Genomic DNA, 19,195 nt, shown 5'->3' with positions numbered 1-19,195 from the left:
GGACCAGGCTGGAGGCAGCAGCTTTTGATCACACCAATAATTCCTCTGACCACTATTCTAAGCTCCAAGATCTTGAGCTGTCAAGGTCTACTCCCGATCTATCATGAATCAAAACCTGTCACTTACATTAGCAATTTCCACAGTTAGCCATTAGCTAAAAGGATGCAATCAGATACTGGTTGAGGGCAAATGATGGTTCTCAGAGGTTTTAATTGAAAAACAGTATCATTGCTTATGGTACTGTTCTTGTTAAACTGTCTACTGCTCCCACTAGATTCTATGTTTCATAAGTGTGAGAACACCACTTTATCCTGTCTATCTGTATATTCCAAATGCCTAGCTCAGTATCTGACATATGGCACATACTTCAGAATAAATAATGAATAGGTGAATAAATGAGTGAATACACAATTTTAAGAGTGAGTGAGTAGTGTGCACTTTGAGAGAAGCTTGGAGTGTGGTGGGGCACCAGAAGGGGGAATAGAAATTGAGTGGCACACATTGAGTTTGAAATATCATGAGACATCCAAAAGGAAATGTTTGGAAAGTGACTGCTCATTCAAGCATAAAATTCAAGAGAGATCTAGACTTGAGAGAGAGATTCCAGTGTAAGGGTATTAGCAAGTGTTAGAATTGAGAAGAGGATGCCTCTCCTGATGGATTGGGGTAAGGGGGTGAGTTGCTATGAGAAAACTCAGTGAATACTCTGGAAAGGCAACACTTACAGATTTTCAAACATACTCATCTCTCTCTACTATTGATGAATCAATCAACGTAGTCCAACATAAAAAAATAATACCAACCACATTTAAAATGCATGTCATTTTAAATTTTCTGATAGCCACATTTTAGAAGGTAACTTTATCACAATATATGTATTCAAATATTATCATTTCAACCTGTAATCAGCATAAAAGTTATTAATAAGATACATACATCCCCTTTTCATTCAGAGTCTTCAACATCTAGTATGCATTATACTCTTTCAGCCCATCTTAATTTGGTCACATTTCAAGTGCTCAATAGCCACTAGTGGTTAGGGACTACGTAATTGAACAGTGTAAATCTAAAACATGCATCGGACAGTCATGGATAGATGTCAAATACTGAGGAAAAACTACATCTACTGCTTATTCTTCTATAAATGATTAACATAATAGGAGAAACGAGGGGAAACTAAATATTTCAATGTGCCAACATTTTATGTACAGCATCTCATGTCTCCCCAAATGTCCCATGGATATAAATGTCATTATACTCTATTTATTGGAGATGAAATTGACCCTCAAAGGGGATGAGTAATTTGTCCACACCACACAGCAGTATTTATTTAGTTTATGAATCAGGTTGATGTGTTTCTGAATCCTTTGTTTTATTAACACATTCAGACTTTCATTCAGAGAGATAAAACCACAAGCAACCTCATCAGACATGATTCAAGCTTGGCTTCAGCTGAAATATTTTTACTCACATTTATTTTTATACCAGAGCATTGAAGCCTGTTCATGCAAAGATCTGAGTCAAGACCCTTACAAGATCATTTCAGATCCATAATTCTTTTGATATTTTCACTGAAATAGGATTCTTCAAAATGAAGGGCCAATTTTTTTCCACAGAATTAATTCAAGTCTTGGAACTGAGATTTCTTTACTTGTTTTACAACAAGGAAGGATACTCTCTGCCCCATCTATCTTTAGACTTTTTCTTCAATCTGAATCATGAAACATAATGATGGAAAAGCATTCTATTTCAACAGGTTTTTATGATTTTTTCATTATCAAGAGTAGTTTTATCCAGGATTATGTTCCTGAATCAGATAACTATTTGTTCATAGACTTTGAGAGCCTCTGTCCAGTGAATTATTCTGTGACCTGGCTGTGGGGACAAGTTTGAGAAGCTCAAGTATCTTATTTTGACTTTGGAGATGTATGCAGGAAACTCTGATAGCAAAGGATATTTCAGGAGAGAAATCTTGCAGCTAATCAACTCTCTCTTCTCCTCAGGGCATATCAAGAAACTGGTGGAATCATGGACACTTCCAGCGTCATGTAAAACCAAACATCTGTTCCAAAGACCAAGATATTAACCTGGGCTCAATTATTCTGTTTGGAGACATTCAACCTGTTGAGGTACATTTAGAAATCAGGGGCACCAGAGAAATGTTACTGGAAGTGGTTCTTGGAAAGGTCTACAGGTTTGCTTTGTAAAAATCAAGCTGAAGGTTCCAGCTTCAAGCATATTCTGAGGGCACCTCTCCTTTTATGTCCAGGTTACAAATTTGAAATGACAGAATCTTGGGTTATAAGAACAGGAGGAGATGTGGAGTGTGTGACTCTATGACCATAAAAGTCATCCAATCCAACTTCCTGCAGTAGGAAATGTGATAACCCCTATCACTGTGCTTCAGCAATCCTGGTGGCAGAGGGATCCCTGCGCAGCACCTGTCACTACCTCTGAGACAACCCAAGCTAATGTTAGACAATGAAACTAGATGACTGAGGTTGACAATGACTCTTCAAAGTTTAAGAAGCATATAGAGATATTCACTTAGAGAAGGCATGTCAGTATATTCAATAATCACTAAATCACAAACAACAAAATAGCTAATTATCTCAAGTAATTCCAGATCATCTAGAAGATACTATGTTGTTATTTTCAGCTAACATTCATTTTGGTTCATTTACACATGAACCACTGCCCAAGTGTCTTGAAGATACTTAGAGACACCAGCTCTAATTTGGACTTCATAAACCACAGAAAACAAAGCAAAATATCAATTCCAGAAATTCTCACATGTTGATCATTTTTTAAACCTCAACTTAAAGACATAAAGTCAAGAATAATTGCTAAGTTTCTTAGGGGGTGATCTTCTGTCAACAAATCAGGTTTAGGGACAGCCACAGAAGTCTGTCTTCTCAGAGGGAAATGATGAATCGTCAGAATCAGGTACTTAGGAAGAGGGTGCTGTCTCTTTCTAGACGAATTTAGGAGTTTTATAAAATAAGAGTACAGATTTGTCAGTCACTGCCCAAGCCCTGTGGTACAAAAAACAAAAATTATGTACAATGTTTTGAAAATAGGTTTTCCCAGCTTTTTGCAACTCATCTTCTTCCCCAGCTGATTAGGAAATGAAATATGCTGCCTAGAGTTGTAAAGAAAATCGTTAGCTTTGATCACAAATCACTTGCTTTTGACCATGGTTCTGCAAACAGTTTGGGCCACTGTGATGTCTGTGAACTCCTATGCTCATCACGAAAACTGTGACATTTTAAATTTCTCTAATTATCCCCCCAGAGAAAGAGAGATTTGTCTCACTGAAGTTCGCGAAGCAGCACAACCCTCTCCAGAAGTGCCTTCTTTAGAGTCATATTCAATATGCGTGTTGCCTCTTCACAAATGGTGGAAGCCACCTCGCAGGTTTTACAGCTGCTCTTGGGACTTCTCACTTGAAACCTCAACTTCTGTACAATATAGCTTCTAAGCTACCATAGAAGACATTACTTAAAATTATTTACATTTTTAAATTCAGTTGTTTGACATCAAAAAATAGTTCTGATGAGTCTTGAAGTTTTCCATTCTTCTCATTTTACTGTGAATCTTTCTACCACTTTCTTCAAATATTCCGTCCTTCAGCAGTCATTAATTGAATCCTCAATGTGCCAGGTCCCGTGCACCTGGGAGGTTCAGAGTCCTCCTGTGGAGACATTTTCAAAATCACCCCTTCACCTTGGTTCGCTAACTCCAAAGCATTTTCTAGCTATTCTTTCTTCCATGCTTCCCATTACTTAAATATTTGGAAGTTTGAGAGTAACTGCAAACAGCTATTATTACTTCATCACCATGATATTTACTTCTTATTTTTGACAATAAGAGAAGGATGTAAAAACTCTACTATCCACAAGAGAGGAAAACTATATGTAAGAGTGAAGTTATCAAGGGAATGAGGAAAGCAAGAGTCAACCACTGCCTGGAGTGATAAGTAATTGAACATACAGCAAAAATACAGAGTGAATGTGAATTATCATTTATTTATTCATTCCTTAGATTAAACATTGAGAGTCTGCTAGTTACTGGATATACAACCATTACTTCTATGTCTTCTCTCAGGGTATTTGCTGTCTTTGTGCACTGAAAGACTAAATTAACTGAGAGAGACCCCAAGAAAATGAATGAAATTCCCAGTCATGGGATTATATATAATATGATCACGTCTTCTCAACAAAAACCACAGCATGACATTCATGATGAGAACACAAAGGAGGAATGATGAAACAGATAGGAGGAGCCATGCCTATATTTTTCCTACATGACCATTCAATAAACATCTCTTGAGTGAATAAATATAGATGGAGACTGAGCTTCCAGCAGAATTCTATACACTGCAGTTAAAGAAGATTTGGGAAAACTCATAAGAAATTTTCTTCTGAATCACCACTCCACTCAACATAAGGACAAAAAATTTCAAAATGGTTTCCATGGGATTGAAAAAATGATCGCAATGCCCATGGTCAAACGTCATACACCATGCATGCAAGAATTACCCACATTTAATTAAAGCAAAAAGATGCCACAGGATTTCCTCCCATCCCACTTCTGGTTCTTCTAGTGCCTCAAATGTGACCACAAGTGAACTTTGATCAGATCACTGTTTCCATAGATATTCTAGACACTCATAGACCCTCTCATTCATACACACAGATGTCCTTCACTGTAGTAGCCAGAGGTATTGTCTTTCATCTAAGTTTTCTTCTCTCTCCATGCAGTATGGCAAGAAGAAAATCAAATACATCAACTATGAGAAGCAGCACCTGTTATTCTACACGGGTGAGTCTCCTTGCAGCCACATTTCTTCTCATTCCATTTCCTTGAGGCAAGCAGTTGTCAAGCCAGAAGGCAGACTGGAACCCGCCAACAGAGACAAGCCACTGTCTTATTGTGACTGAGAAAAGCAGCATGTCTTCTTTCAGACTTCCTGGGGTGAAAATCTGGAAAGGAAAATGGAAAAACAAATAGGAATTTTTAATAGTCATCTCATCACTCTGGGTATGAGGCAGGGAAGGAGATGCTCCAAGAAGGATGGAAGGCAGGATGCCAATCAAGGGGATTTGCATCTGGGACTCTCATCCTGGGGAGACTAAAGACCTGTCAAGAAGAAAAGAATAGCGGTATTGGATCAGGAGAAAAGACAGATAGCAAAAGAATGCCAAAGCATGGACAGTATGATGCCAGGAAATGTAGAGCTCTGGGAATAAAAGACAGCTATAGAGCTTCTGTGTGAAAGAAAGTTGGCTGTTCCCAGGGGTTACACATTACTGTAGAAGATATCTTTGTGGACAATAATATATATACATAATTTGGATATACATGTGTACCTGCTATGTATCTATATCTATCTATTGATCAATGAGTAAGATATACACACACACACACACATATATATATATTTATATATTAGGTCTGAATGTGGTCGAGGCTGAAAAGAAACTAGGGTAACTATTAACACTGGCAGTAATGAAAAACATCAGTGGCAAAAATGCTTTGCTCTTAATCAAAATCAAACACATAACAGCTCACAAGTAAAAGTTCATGGAACCTCAAAATATGCTCATCTAAACATTCAGGAAATAAGCCCAAATCAGGGAATGTCTCAAACATCTCCTGTAGATCAGTGGTTCTTCAGCAGGAGTAACATTGCTGCCAATGGGACATCTGACAATGTCTGGAGACATTTTTGGTTATCATAACAGAGAAGAAAATATGGTAATAGCTTCCAGGTGTGTAGAAAGCCAGGGACGCTGTTAAACATCCTACAGTACATAGGACAATGCCTAACAATAAAGAATTATCTGGCCCAAAACGTTCACAGTGGTAAGACTGGGAAACTCTGTTGTGGATGCCTGATTTGCTCAGATTTTGGTTGCCAGTGGTCATCGGTAACATGCCTGAAAAGAGTGGCATGTAAGCTCATATTTTGAGATATGGGGGCAACTTCCTCTGCTGTGCATGCTGGAATTTTGCAGCCCCTTCCTGTGGTAGTCACCTTCTCCTTTTCTTGCATGATCAAAAAGAGGAATGAGGACAACAGTGCCCCATTTTGACCAGAATATGACCCCCAGCCTAACTAGATGTGTGTTCATGTAATAAAAAAACAGTTGAAGTTTCATTTCTGAACTCATCTCCCATGCCTGTAGTGCTGCAATATGCCCTTAGCTTATGAAGAATGAATAAAGGGTGTGGATTGACTGCAGAATGCCCACCTCACAAACTATACTACTCTCAGCAGCTATTTCACTATATCCTTTCCCTTCAAATGACAACTTAGTAACATGGGTACAAATGAGTCATCCTCAATTTGTCAAAGAGAAACTGAGTTAGTCTTTTCTTAAACGTGGCAAGACAGATTTTATTCAAGCTACTGCTGTAGGAAATGGAAAATTCAGTATAAGTGGAGCTCAACTCTGGTGAATCAAGAAGTGGGAGACCTTAAAGCCTGGCACATGAAAAGGAAATTACTGAAAGACGTTGAGGGGAGGGGAAGCTCCTCAATGTGATTAGGAAATCTGTGTTAGGCTCCTACCCTCCCACAGAGACATGGATGCAGGGCCCTATCCTTCCTGATGATTATCTTTCCAAAGGATGACTCCCAGGACCTTGAGAAAGATATTTCTGCATGTAGAAGATACATCTCAAAGGGACAGAAAAGGTTTATAGTTGTAAGTTTTCTAGCAGAAATGAAAAGGGAGGTCAGACGCCCATAGTCACGTTTTGGCTTAAACAAGCAGTACCTTCTGTTGACAGTCTTGACTTTTCTCTGGAGGGACTTTAAGGGGGCAGGGCTCATCCCAGAGATGTGGCTTTGAGCTGTTAGAAGCTATGCTGGTGTTTGTTCCAGTCTCTTATTGTGGAGGGTGGATGAAATCTTTCTTGCTCAGAGTTTGCAGTTTGAGAGCTTGTAGACCAATGCTGAGGCCTAGTGAAGAAGAGGATTCAGAGGACTTGACTAAAGTTTTGTCAAGGAGAGAGTCTGTCAAAACCAAAAGGGTCTCCATAAATGCCTTTGTGCTCCAGGCATCCTCATTGGTCTTAGAAGAGAAGCAGGTACATAACCCTTTACCCAGGCGATGAGTACACCTTCTTTATTTCTGCCACCTTGACATACTGTGACAGTGATGAATCCTAAAGAATGTGAAGGACTGATGGATTCCATAGACCTTGAGAAAACTTGAAAGCTCACAGAAGAAGCTCTTCCAGGATGCTTCCATCAAGAATGGCTCAAATCTTCAAAGCTTCTCTAGTCTCCTTGTGGGAGTTTGAACCAAATTCCTGGTTCATCCTAAGAGACTGAAAAAGCCTGGTGGAGTCTAGGATGTGGTTATGCATCTCCACCTTGCATTCTTTCTCAGGTTCAAAATTCCAGGTGTGGTACGGGGAAAAGATAGACTCCTGCTCACTTGCAATCACAATCTGCTCATTTATTCACCATCTTTTCTTTTGTACTTCTTCAATTGCTCTTCCCTTCTTCATGTCGATATATGTGAACGTGCAATCCATACAACAGTGGTACTTCCGAAGGTATTGGGGCGTGAGTAACTTGACTCATTCTCTGAAGCTAGATCAGGTTGAAAATGGGAAATGAAAATGCTTTGTCCCTTCCAGATGTAACTTCCTTGAGTAACAGGACATAAGATTTAGCAAGTATGTGAAGGGACCCTAGCCTAGAAAAGGGGAATTGAAATTGTGTTCAGGGCATCTAACTTTTGAGCATTTGTCTCTGCAGGAATTTGCCTGGATCAGCAGTTTTTACATCCGCTATTTCATCATATTTGGCCATTTCTATGGAATCTTTGGAACCCTAGGGCTTATCTATTTAGTCAAGTAAGAAAACAAGAATATCCTCTTATTCCAATAACCTGAATGATCCTCTTACCTTCCTTGTCTAATCAATTCGTGATGGGCATAAGATTATGACACTATGCCCCCTTCTCTATAACTGCAACATTATCAAAAAAGTGTGAAAAAAACTGGTAGAAATAGTTTAATACAAAGAGCTACTTGGAAAAACATTAGCCAATCTTCTCTTTTTTCCCCACTTTCTTCATTCCTAATTGCAGTATTCCATCTAATCTCAAATTATTTAAAATTACAATCCAGTTTGACATCCATAATCTTTCCCAAAGATAATAGAATGAGAGGAATATTTTAAAGTTACTTTATGACTAGAGATTTCCCAAAAACCAAAGTCAGAGAGATTGAATCACTTTCCCAAGTTTCTAAAGCCAGTAAGTGCCATTGGCAGTACCAAACCAGAGATTGGAACCAGCTCTACCTGATGAAAAATCTCAGGCTGTCAATCCTTTTGCATATGCAGTTAATTTCCCTAGATATCTTTTGATCCTGCACCAATGTTTACAGCAAATTATTGGGCCACTGCTCTCATACAATAGGCAGTATGACAAGTTATGAAAACAAATGTTTAAAGTGTCATCTCTAGAAAAAAATAGCAACAAATGATTACCATTTTTGAAGAATTGTTGAGTCTCTTCCATTTCCTCCAATTCTTAGCTAGGTCTTGCAGGCTGGTGATTGGAACCATAGCACCCCATGGAGTCACCACTTCCCCTTTTATTCTCTGAAAGGTCTCTTGAGAGTCGCTGGATAGTATATGTCACCCAGATGAGCCACGTACCAATGAAAATGAGCAGAGAAGAGAATCGGGACTGGCTCAGCACTCAGGTAATAATGAAGATCCTGGAAGAAGATACTTCAGACCATACTGATTAAGAGTCTGGTTACCTCAAGTGATAATAATTAAGAGGCTGGCCAGGTGGCATAGTGGTTGGGTTTGCATTCTCCGCTTTGGCGGTCTGGATTTCTTGGGTTCAGATGCCATGTGCAGACCTACACAGCACTCATAAAGCCATGATGTTAAGGCCTGTGACATAACATATAGAGGAGGACTAACACAGATGTTAGCTCGGGGAGAATATTCCTCAAAGTAAGAGAGACAGATTGGTAACAGATGTTAACTCAGGATCAATCTTCCTCAACTCCACTGAAAAAATAAATAATAATAATAATTCATACTTACCAAATGCTTGCCTGTGGCCTCGCACTGTCTACTTCTTTGCATGCAACAACATACGGGAGGTGCTATGATCATTACCATTTTATAGATGAGAAAATTGAGGCATGAAGAAGCTGAGTAACTTAACTAAAGTAACACAGTTAATAAGTGGTAGAAGCAGGTCTTAAACCTTAGCAGTTGGATTTCAGAGCTCTTGCACTCAAGCAAAGGTCAATAAATTTCAGTCCAAGGGCAAATCCAGCTCACTGCCTGTTTTCATAAGTACTGTTTTATTGGAACACAGCTATGCTCATTCATTTACATATTATCTATGACTGCTTTCATGCTATGACAGCAGAATTGAGTAGCTGTGGCAAAGGATTAAAATATTTCCTGTCTGGCACATTGTAGAAAAAGTTTACTGACTCCTGCTTTAAACTTCCACATGACATGGCCTTTCAAGTGAATCTGAGACTCCTAGAATTACAGAATGAATTTTTCTCCTTGAAAGACCCTAGAATTCACCTCCTTTCATTGTATAGGGAGAGAGGCCTAGAGAGAATACATGACATGCTCTCCAAGCATGCCAGGAATGATTAACAGAGTTGTGATCAAGGCGGCACACCCCTGTCTCTTAAGCCTTCCAGTAGCATGGGATGATTAACTCCAGAACCCAGCCAATATGCTGCTTGCTTCTCCTAGCTCATTTCCAAACTCAAGGGACCTTTCATGAAGTAAAGAATAGTGGTTCTCAAACCTTTTGGTCACAGAACAAATTGACATTTTTTAAAGTTACTGAGAAGCTCAAAGAGCTATTGTTTGCATAGGTCATATCCACTGATATTTACGGTATTTGAAAATAAAAAGGAGATATGTTTAAATATTGAGTTTAAAATAGCAAGAATAAAACCAATGTACATAAACATCAGATTAATGATGCCATCCCATGTTTAGTAAACTCTGGAAAAATCCACCATTCATGGATGAAAGAATCAGAATGAAAAGGGTAAATAATGTCTTATAAGAATTACAGGAACAGTTTTGAAACTGCAGATCCCCTGAAAGAATCCTAGGGAACCCCAAGTTTTTGTGACGTACACTTTGAGAAACATTGACATAGAACAAATAGAAAAATTTCATTCGAAATGACAACAACCCCAACTGGAATTAAACCTTAAAAAGGCATGGAATCAAATGACATTCATGAGGGTTCTTAATGTTGGCAGTCTGGAGAAGCCAATGAACTCCTTTTCAGAATAATGTTTTCTAAATTCACAAAGTAAAATTGCAAAGGAAGCCACTTATATTTGACTGCACTCCTATGCACCGAACTATTGAATGCCTTACTTCCCATTTAGGAGTCCTCTCAATGGAAATGGATTCTAACCCCTACAGTCTTTACTAGGACCTTACAATCCCACTTCCAACTTCTAAAATCTGCATTCATGACACCTCTGACTTCTGTATTCAAGGGCTGATAGGGACATAGCCCCTTCACATCCTACATATGTTTTGATATGTATTGCCTTGCAAAATGTGTTGTTGCTTTTTTAAATTGTAAGTTTCTTGAAACCTAGGACTGTGTATATTTTTTATACCTCATTGTTTCTTACACAAAATAGGTACTCAATAAGCACTTGTTGACTGAGTAAAAGAATAAATACAAATTTTTTTGTTTGACCCTTGGGCTCATTTACATCTAGCATAAGCTTTTTCTTTGCAGGTCTTGGCCACCTGTAATGTTGAACAGTCCTTTTTCAATGACTGGTTCACTAGGCACCTGAACTTCCAAATTGAGCACCAGTGATAGAAACAGTGAGAGCAGTGATCAGAGGGGCCAGGGCTGTCACTTATAACATCACCTCCTGGGGCTGGCCGGGTGGCGTGGCAGTTAAGTTTGCATGTTCCGCTTCTCGGCAGCCCAGAGTTCACCATTTCAGATCCCTGGTGCGGCCATGGCACCACTTGGAAAAAGCCATGCTGTGGTAGGCGTCCCATGTATAAAAGAGAGGAAGATGGGCATGGATGTAGTCTCAGCGCTAGTCTTCCTCAGCAAAAATAGGAGGATTGGCAGTAGTTAGCTCAGGGCTAATATTATTCAAAAGAAAAAAAAATAACCTCTACAGTCCAGAGCAGAGCACTATGCTAGAGATATCAGAAGGAAAATACGAACCAGAATTCTCTAAAGCCTGCTATTTTTCTATTCACATCAATGGTAAGGAAGGGAAGAAAGAAAAGAAGGACATGTAATACTTTTGAGTAAATGGAGTGAAATCCTGGAAAAGTGCCAGTGCCTGAATTTCCTGATTCTATGGACTTAGGAATTAGTGGTTATTGTCTTTGCATTTGGTTTGTTTGCAAAACCCAAGAAAAATTAGATCACTTGGATAACAAGTTACATTGAACTTAATTACAATTTAATTATCTATCTATATCTATATCTTTAGAGTCAAGGTCACAATATACTCCATGAGAGAATGCAATCCCTCCTGCAATTTCCGAAATGTACCTGGAAATAATTTACCAACGGGTCAGTTAGGTAGACATGCCCCAAAGAAAGAGAAAATGACAATACTTTGAGAGTCAGTCAGTCTAGAATATTCAGGGGAGGAATTTTACAGATCTTCTCCGTCTAAGCCATTTCTGTGATAGTCAGAGAAGGAAAGAGATCTTATGTCTATGCATGATATGTGCTCATCCTTGCTCTCATGTTAGTTTTTTAAAATCTCAGCAATGAAAGAAAGTGTTATTATTCTTATTTTACTAAGGAACAGATTAAAACCCTAGAAGGCCATCTCGCCGTTAGTTAAAACCCTTGAAGATCATCTGGCAATTAGTGAAAACCTTGGGTAAAATCCCAGCTCTCCTCAATTCTTATTCCTGTCTTAGGACTTCTCCCCACATACCATGACTAGATCATTTTCATGATACAGTAGTTAGATGGATGGAGAGAAACAGAAATGGAGGTGGAGTGTGGTTATCTCTAACTCTCAGGTCATTCAAACTGGTAAAAAAAGAAAACCTGGTTTATTGCTAGTTGTGTTGTGGGGGTAAGTGAGTAAAAAAAAATGTAAAAAATCAGAAGAGGTGTTGATAAAGAATATACTTCCATTTGACCTTGCCAAATGTATGCACTTTCAGTGGAGCTAATATTTATTCTCTTACCTCTTCCTAAACATTTGCCACCTGCATGGCTCACAGAGGGTTAAGAGAGAAAATGACAGTGTTTTGCCAAGAGTGTTTGAACATCCCAGAACAGAAGTATTGTGCAAGGTCAAGGGTGGGTCTGCACTGCTGATATAATTTTATTGAATAATAGGGGAAAGACGCCACTCCTTCGAGTCTCTCTTTAGGTCCAAGTTTTATATCTCTCATCTCTTTTTCCCTAGTCTATTCCCCACAATGCTGCGCCATAATTATCACAAGGTGGCACCTCTGGTGAGGTCACTGTGTGCCAAGCATGGACTGCAGTATGTGAACAAGCCCTTGTTGAAAGCATTTGGAGATATTGTCAGGTAATAAAATAGTCTCTCTCAACTCAAAGTTCTCATTTCCTTCACTGCCAGTCCCCATAATATTCCTTCACTTGGAATTCATTCACCCAACAACCATTCATTACGGAACACCTCTGTATGCCCACTATGGACACGAGACTCTACAGGGCACAACATCAACAACAGTAATGATAATAATAATAATTACTGTTACCTACTGCCTTCTAGGTACTTCTTGGTGAAAATACCCTGCTGCCCTACTAAACTTCAAGCTTCTTAAAATCAGGGCTGCATATTATTTGTCTTTGTATCCCCTGCTGAAACTCTACCTGCTTTAGATTTAAGTGGTGGAAGGGATGGTCAAATCCTCTCGTCCAGGGTTGCAAAGTTAGATGCCTGCAGGGTGTGATGAGACATAAGTGTGCGAATCAGGAAGGGGTGACTGATCAGCTATATCCTAACCCCAGGGGTGACCAACCAAGAGTGCTGAGACCTGGGGAAACTGAAAACCCATTGTCATCCTGAAGCAGTCACAGTTCCCTAGAGAACATTGTACAGGTCAAATTAACAGCCAGTGATCTGGGTTTAATAACTTTCTCTTTCTTTTAGAATTGAAAATAAAATGCAACATTATCTTGAATGATGCCAGCAAGGCCAGGTCCAGTCTCATCTTATCCTTGAATAGTGCTCCAGTTTCAGACTCTCTGCCAATCCACTCCTCCTTTTCTGCCCTGCAGATATTGAGTGCCCCTTCAGTTGCTGCATAACTCTTTGCCCTGTGTCATTTTCTTTCATTTGCCACTTTTTCTTCTGCTTAGAAGCTTCTTTCAACCCACTCCTTCCCTTCTTATCACCTAGTCGGTTTGTGTTTACTCTCCAAGGCTCATGTCAAATGCCTTTTCATCATCTCAGTCTTCCCTGACCCTAACACTAATTCCATCACATGCTCCTGTAGCACCTGGAGCTCTTTATTCATGACCTTTATCAAGGTCATGATTAAATAACATATTGGTTAATAAATTGCTTAATATGTATCTCCCAATCTAGACCAGGAACTCCATGTGGACAGGAATCACTTCTGTCCTCTTCATTTTTGTATCTCCAGAGCCTAGAAAAATATTTTTCACATTAGTGTGGGTAGGTGGATATAGGGCGGGGTGGCTTGCAACTATCTGCTTTATCTTATAGTGACTCAGAGAGGCCCTTTTATTTTAAATAGCAGAGAAAAGGATAGGTGAGGACTTGGGGTACATAAGAAAATAAGTGGAAGAAAAGCACAATCTTATCCATAAAGGAAAGGTGAACACGCCTGCTAAAAATCAACTCAGTGCATTTGACTCCCTCCACTGGGCAACAGAGAAAGACATTATTCAGATATAGCTGAAAATGATAACATTGCCCTGAACCAGGTAAAAGAACAAATGATCTGTGGAGTAGCTCCTTTTATATTAGAGTCTCACCTTCTGGTGATTTTGTCTACCCCTCCCACAGGGCAATGAAGAAATCTGGAGCCCTCTGGAAGAATGCTTACTACAAAACAGGGAAACATGATGCAGAATCTCAGACTTAACATGCACGTAATTGCATCTCTCAGAAGGGGGCTGGTGAATGTGCAAGAGTTCGTTCCTGCTTAACTGTGAGCACCACCGGCATACCTGATTGTGCCAGAAGTGTGAATTCCAAAGAACTCCCCCTTCCCTGAAGATTCTCTGTGCAAATAAGAAGCAAAGGAAACACAAGGTGGCTTTGGTCAGGGTGACAAAAGGGATATGGGAGCCAATGTTTTAATTTTTTTCAATAAGATCTTGAACTTATTTCTACCAGTATGCCTTAGTCAGATTATCTTGATCACCGGGCGTAAAGTCAGAGACCAGGCAAAAGATTTACCGATGAAGAGGTCATAGGCAGAAGTGGGCCAGAGCAGAGATCTATAACAGGGTATTTTAGAAATCAGTGTACTTGCTTTTAGAAGACAATCATGTATTAAGAAGGTCCTACTGAAGTACAAAATTTTGCTTCTTCTTTCAAATGTGTGAACTTCATTTTCTTTAAAAATTAACTATAATTAAAATTAAAGTCTCTAAATATTTCAATATTCATCTTAGATTTTCATTATTGTACATGCTTATGTGTAATAAATGTGAATAGGAACATATATTCTGTCCAAGTTATAAAATCTCTTAAAGGAGCTTTCTACATTCAGGCTCAAAAGCAACTGATCAAGCAGGTCAAGTTTCAATATTTAAAGGTGACTAGTGTTCTGCTAAAGAATAGACTGTCCCTAAGTGTAAGATTTGTTTGCCTAATCTCTGCCGACCAGAGCAGAACGACGTTACCTCATTATTGGATGACCTAATGAAAGAAAGAGATTTGTTTTCTGTAATGTAGACCCCAGGCTGTGTCAAGGCATTTTTCAAGACTGGCATTGAGTTAAGCATGTCTTAGGATAAGAAAGTTTCAATGCTAGAGGATGAGTGGACATTCTCAGAAGTATACTAATATTTTGACTCTGTTCTTCTGCTCATGTAATCATGGGGACATGTTAAAGTTGACCTTAGCTGCATGGAGGGAAAGCATGATAGTACAAGCTTCCATCCTCAGCTCCAAATGAGTCAACATTATGAGTTCCTCTCTTTTCCTATATTCTACCAGGGAGCATTTCATCCCCCTATTCCAAACACTGAAACATACTCTTTTTGTCTGTTTGTTTCATAATTAAATCCCTGGATTCATAAAAAAGACCCCGTGGCAGAAGGGAGTGTGATGACTTGAAGGAAACCATTGGGGCAGAGACAGAGGGCACAAGGGCCAGAATGGTACAAGGTGCGGCAATGAAGGACAAGACATTAAATTGCTCAGCAGTCCTGTGAAGTAAACCAGGCATGTCAAAGCTAAGAACCACTGGTTTTCTGAGAATTGGCACTGAAATGGTAATAACATCAAATAAAAATATAGAATAGGGAAATTGGGCAGAGAATGAATAGGAATAAAAGGCTTTATTGACTTAGTGATTCTCATAGAGCAGCCATGTACCACATAATGAGGTGTCAGCCAATTACGGACTGAATATGCCACAGTGGTGCCAGAAAATTGTGATGGGGCTGGATAATTCCTATCACCTAGTGATGTCATAGCTGTCATAACATTGTAGGATGACATGTTACTCATATGTTTGTGATGATGTTGGTACAAACAAATCCATGGCTCTGCCAGGCAAATAAAAGCATAGCCTGTACAATTATGTACAGCAAATAATACTTGATAACGATAATAAATGTCTATGTTACTGGCTTATGTATGGTTTACTATGCTATACTTTTATCCTTATTTTAGAGTGTACCCTTTGTACTTACGAAAGAAATTTAGTGTAAAACAGTATACCGTGTTATACCAGAAGCAGCCTCATAAGTCTCATGTTGCCTAGGTGCAATATGTTATACCATTTGGACTATGTGCATAGTAGGCTATAACATCTGGGTTTCTGTAGTACACTCTGTGATGTTCACACAATCATGAAATTGCCTAATGACGCATTTCTCAGGATGTTTCCCCGTTGTTAAGTGATAAAGCACTTTTTAAGGCCTGGATGCATCTGGCAAGAGACCACATCCCTCCTGCTAGTGGATCTATAGATGATTTCTCCTGCCTATAGTCGAGGGTGCAAGTGGGATTTGGGTACAGTGGTTGGTTTTCTGTCTCATCCGGTCCAACTTCCAGAGATGCTCAAGTATCGTTTGCTGTTCTGGTCACTAGATACATCAAGGCATTCATTTCTCAGTGTCAAAGCTGGCCAGCTTTGTAGTTCCCCAAATGGAATAGGTTATGTGCAACTGAACAAACCTGGGAGATTTCAAAAGATTATGTAGGGGGTACGTGAAATCAGTTTAAAAATATGCTTGGTAAGAATAAAACATGTATGATGGAGTAAATTTTAACTTGCTTTGTGCTAGTTAATAAGTTTCCTGAATTCACTATCTCAACTGATTGTCTCTCTCACCCTGTGGTGACTGACATTCACACTTGGTGAGACGTGCAACCACATTTCTATTGCTTCTACAATAAGCCTCCCAGAGGAGGAGAACCAAGGCCTGTTACTTTCACAACTTCTTAGACCACTGAGCAATGAGTTAGAATTTACATGATCCTTCCTGCAGGTCATTTGATTTCTGCCCTCTGGACTCTAGCGCTCTGAACTGTCGTTGTACGAATGAAGGTAGGTTAATCAGCCAGGATTCTGCCTCGTTAAGCTAAATGACTCCTGAGAGTTACGTTACAGCCCTACCTAAAACTCTTCCATGGACAAACCCTGAAGATTGCCAACAGATTGTGCCTGCATTATTCCTACCCTCTGCACTCTGCCTCACATTGTACCATTCTGGCCCCTGCTTCCTCTATTTCAGCCCCAAAGGCTTCTTTCAAATCATCACACTCCCTTCTGCCACAGGGACTTTGCCCCTGAACCCAGTGTCTGAACTGCTCCTTCACTCTTCCTGCCCTCACTCCTTCTCACCTGGTTAGCTGCCACTCACCTGCAGATCTCAGCACCATTATCACATCCCAAGGGACTCTTCCAATGTAAGTCAAGGCCTTCTGTAATGTATGGTGTAGCAACCAATACAGGTGAAATTTTACATTTATTTGTGTGATTCCTTAATTAATTTGTTTGTCTTTCACTCTATCCTGCAATATCTATGATGGCAGGGAGTGGGTGACATGTTGGAGACACTCAATAAAGTTGTTCAGAGGATAGCAAGAAGGAAGGAAGGAAGGAAAGAAAGGATAGAGGGAGTTAGGGAAGGAGGAAAGGAGGGGGGTGGAAGGGATGGACAGAGGCAGGAATAGATGTATGTCAATATAATTCATTCTAATTAGATGCAAAGGTAAATTTTAGCAAATATATGAAAATCACTTCTATATTCTAAATCAGAATTACTAAATTTCTTATCAATACTTAAGATCATCTACCAAGCCCTAAGTACTGAGCTGCAGCCTTCATGGGCACTGTTCCATTTAATCCGTATAACAGCCCCGTGGGTAAGTCCTATAATTAACCTAATTTTGTAGATGAAAACCTTGGGGCTTAGGGAGGCCAAGAAACATGTCTGATGTCCCAGGTAGAAAATGAAGGAAAGGTTTCAGACCCAGGGATGACTGACTTCATAGTCAATGCTCATTAATTCCCATGCCAGGAAATTCAAAATACAGGGGAATTAAGAGGCATTTGAAGAAAAGAGCAATTGCTTGTTGGCCTTTTGGCTAAGATCAAATGTAGAAACATGGCCAGTGGGCATTTCTGGAATATGTAGAATAGCTTCCCTGAAGCTGATGGAATAAGCATTAAGGTAGTTATGTTTCCATCTCACTGAGAACAGGTGCAGGCGAGAGGAAGGGGAGAGGAGCACATGACGGGTGCAGCAGCAACTTAGAAAGAGTCTCTGTTGACTAACTTCTCCTTTACAATCCTAAAGAGTATCCAGCTCAGAGAAATTTCACTTGGGAGTAGTCAAGGTGAGATTTAACCTTTCAGAAATGACAGACACTATGTTAAACATGGAAGAACATTATAAGACATGGATTTGAGATATTTTGGTTCCTGAGCAGGAATTCAAAGCAAGAAAAATTATCCTTCCCTGTAGCTATTTTCATGAGCTCTTCCTGGACCTTGTATCCTCTAAAGCTTCACTCCTCATGTTAAAATTAGGCTGAGAAATTGTGTGCATATTCAGTTCAGTGTTAAGTAAAGTTGACTAGATTAGAAGTCTGGAACCTACATTCCAATTTCTACTCCTTCACTTAATGCTCCATAATGAAATTGCCAAAACCATTTATACACTGCCTATCACAATCTGGAAAATTGATACAGAGCATGATATACCTGGCCTTTATGCATCAAAGCATGGTTGGCACACCCAAATGAATTAAGGCAAACAGAACCGTCTCATAAGCTGAGACTCCCCTTCACATGCTGGTTATTGTTGTTATTATTATAGTGAGTGTTCAACTCATCCTAGACCCACCAAAAGCAAGAGAGGCCATAGAGTCACATAGACCCAAAGGATGGTATGATACTGGATCATTTTAACAATGAAAGGAGTACTTTTCCACAGATGAGAGGCTTATGAGTCACAAGGGAAAAAATAATTTCTCCTGTTACAAGAAGTGACACCCACAGTCACCTTGCATGTCTATAATAAATCCCCTGGGATGAGTGTGGACATTTCAGGCCTGAGGGACCATAGACAGCCAGGGTTCTAATGAGCCAAACTTCTGGTTAACCATGTGAGTGAACAATTCTTACTGTTGGAAATCATACCAAATATAAGTACCAATTGTTGCATAACCAGTATATTATAAAGGACTTTCTTGACTATTTCCCTGCTAAGTACCAACCCTAAAGTTGCAGAAAGTAGAGGAGTTTGAACTTAAACACTATTGATGGCAGGACTATACTCAGAATGCACTTCTTCTTTCTTGACTTCGTGTATGAAACTGCAAACACACAGCAACGTTGAAAGAATTTTACAATGAACATCTGTATAGCCATCACCTAAATTTCAACTTGAACATTTTAGTAAACTTGTTTTATTTCATATTTGTCCATCTACCTATCTCTCTACATATTAATCCCTCTTATTCA

General features: G+C 39.4%; 1 protein-coding gene across 1 annotated transcript in view; it reads left to right on the top strand.

The window, feature by feature from the left end:
* Positions 1–14,128, top strand: part of LOC106826114 (fatty acid desaturase 2-like protein FADS2B) — a 52,619-nt gene extending 38,491 nt beyond the window's left edge. The window contains exons 4-11 of the mRNA XM_070487375.1: positions 2,002–2,129; positions 4,764–4,824; positions 7,506–7,582; positions 7,778–7,875; positions 8,637–8,733; positions 10,788–10,867; positions 12,454–12,579; positions 14,050–14,128. Coding sequence (XP_070343476.1) covers positions 2,002–2,129; positions 4,764–4,824; positions 7,506–7,582; positions 7,778–7,875; positions 8,637–8,733; positions 10,788–10,867; positions 12,454–12,579; positions 14,050–14,128 — 746 coding nt within the window. The remainder of the gene's footprint in view (positions 1–2,001; positions 2,130–4,763; positions 4,825–7,505; positions 7,583–7,777; positions 7,876–8,636; positions 8,734–10,787; positions 10,868–12,453; positions 12,580–14,049) is intronic.
* The last annotated feature ends 5,067 nt before the right edge of the window (positions 14,129–19,195 follow it).

The sequence above is a fragment of the Equus asinus genome, chromosome 17 (assembly GCF_041296235.1).
Source record: "Equus asinus isolate D_3611 breed Donkey chromosome 17, EquAss-T2T_v2, whole genome shotgun sequence".
In the NCBI taxonomy this organism is placed as follows: Eukaryota; Metazoa; Chordata; class Mammalia; order Perissodactyla; family Equidae; genus Equus; species Equus asinus.
Note: the sequence above shows the minus strand (reverse complement) of the source record. Positions and strands in the feature narration are given on the sequence as shown.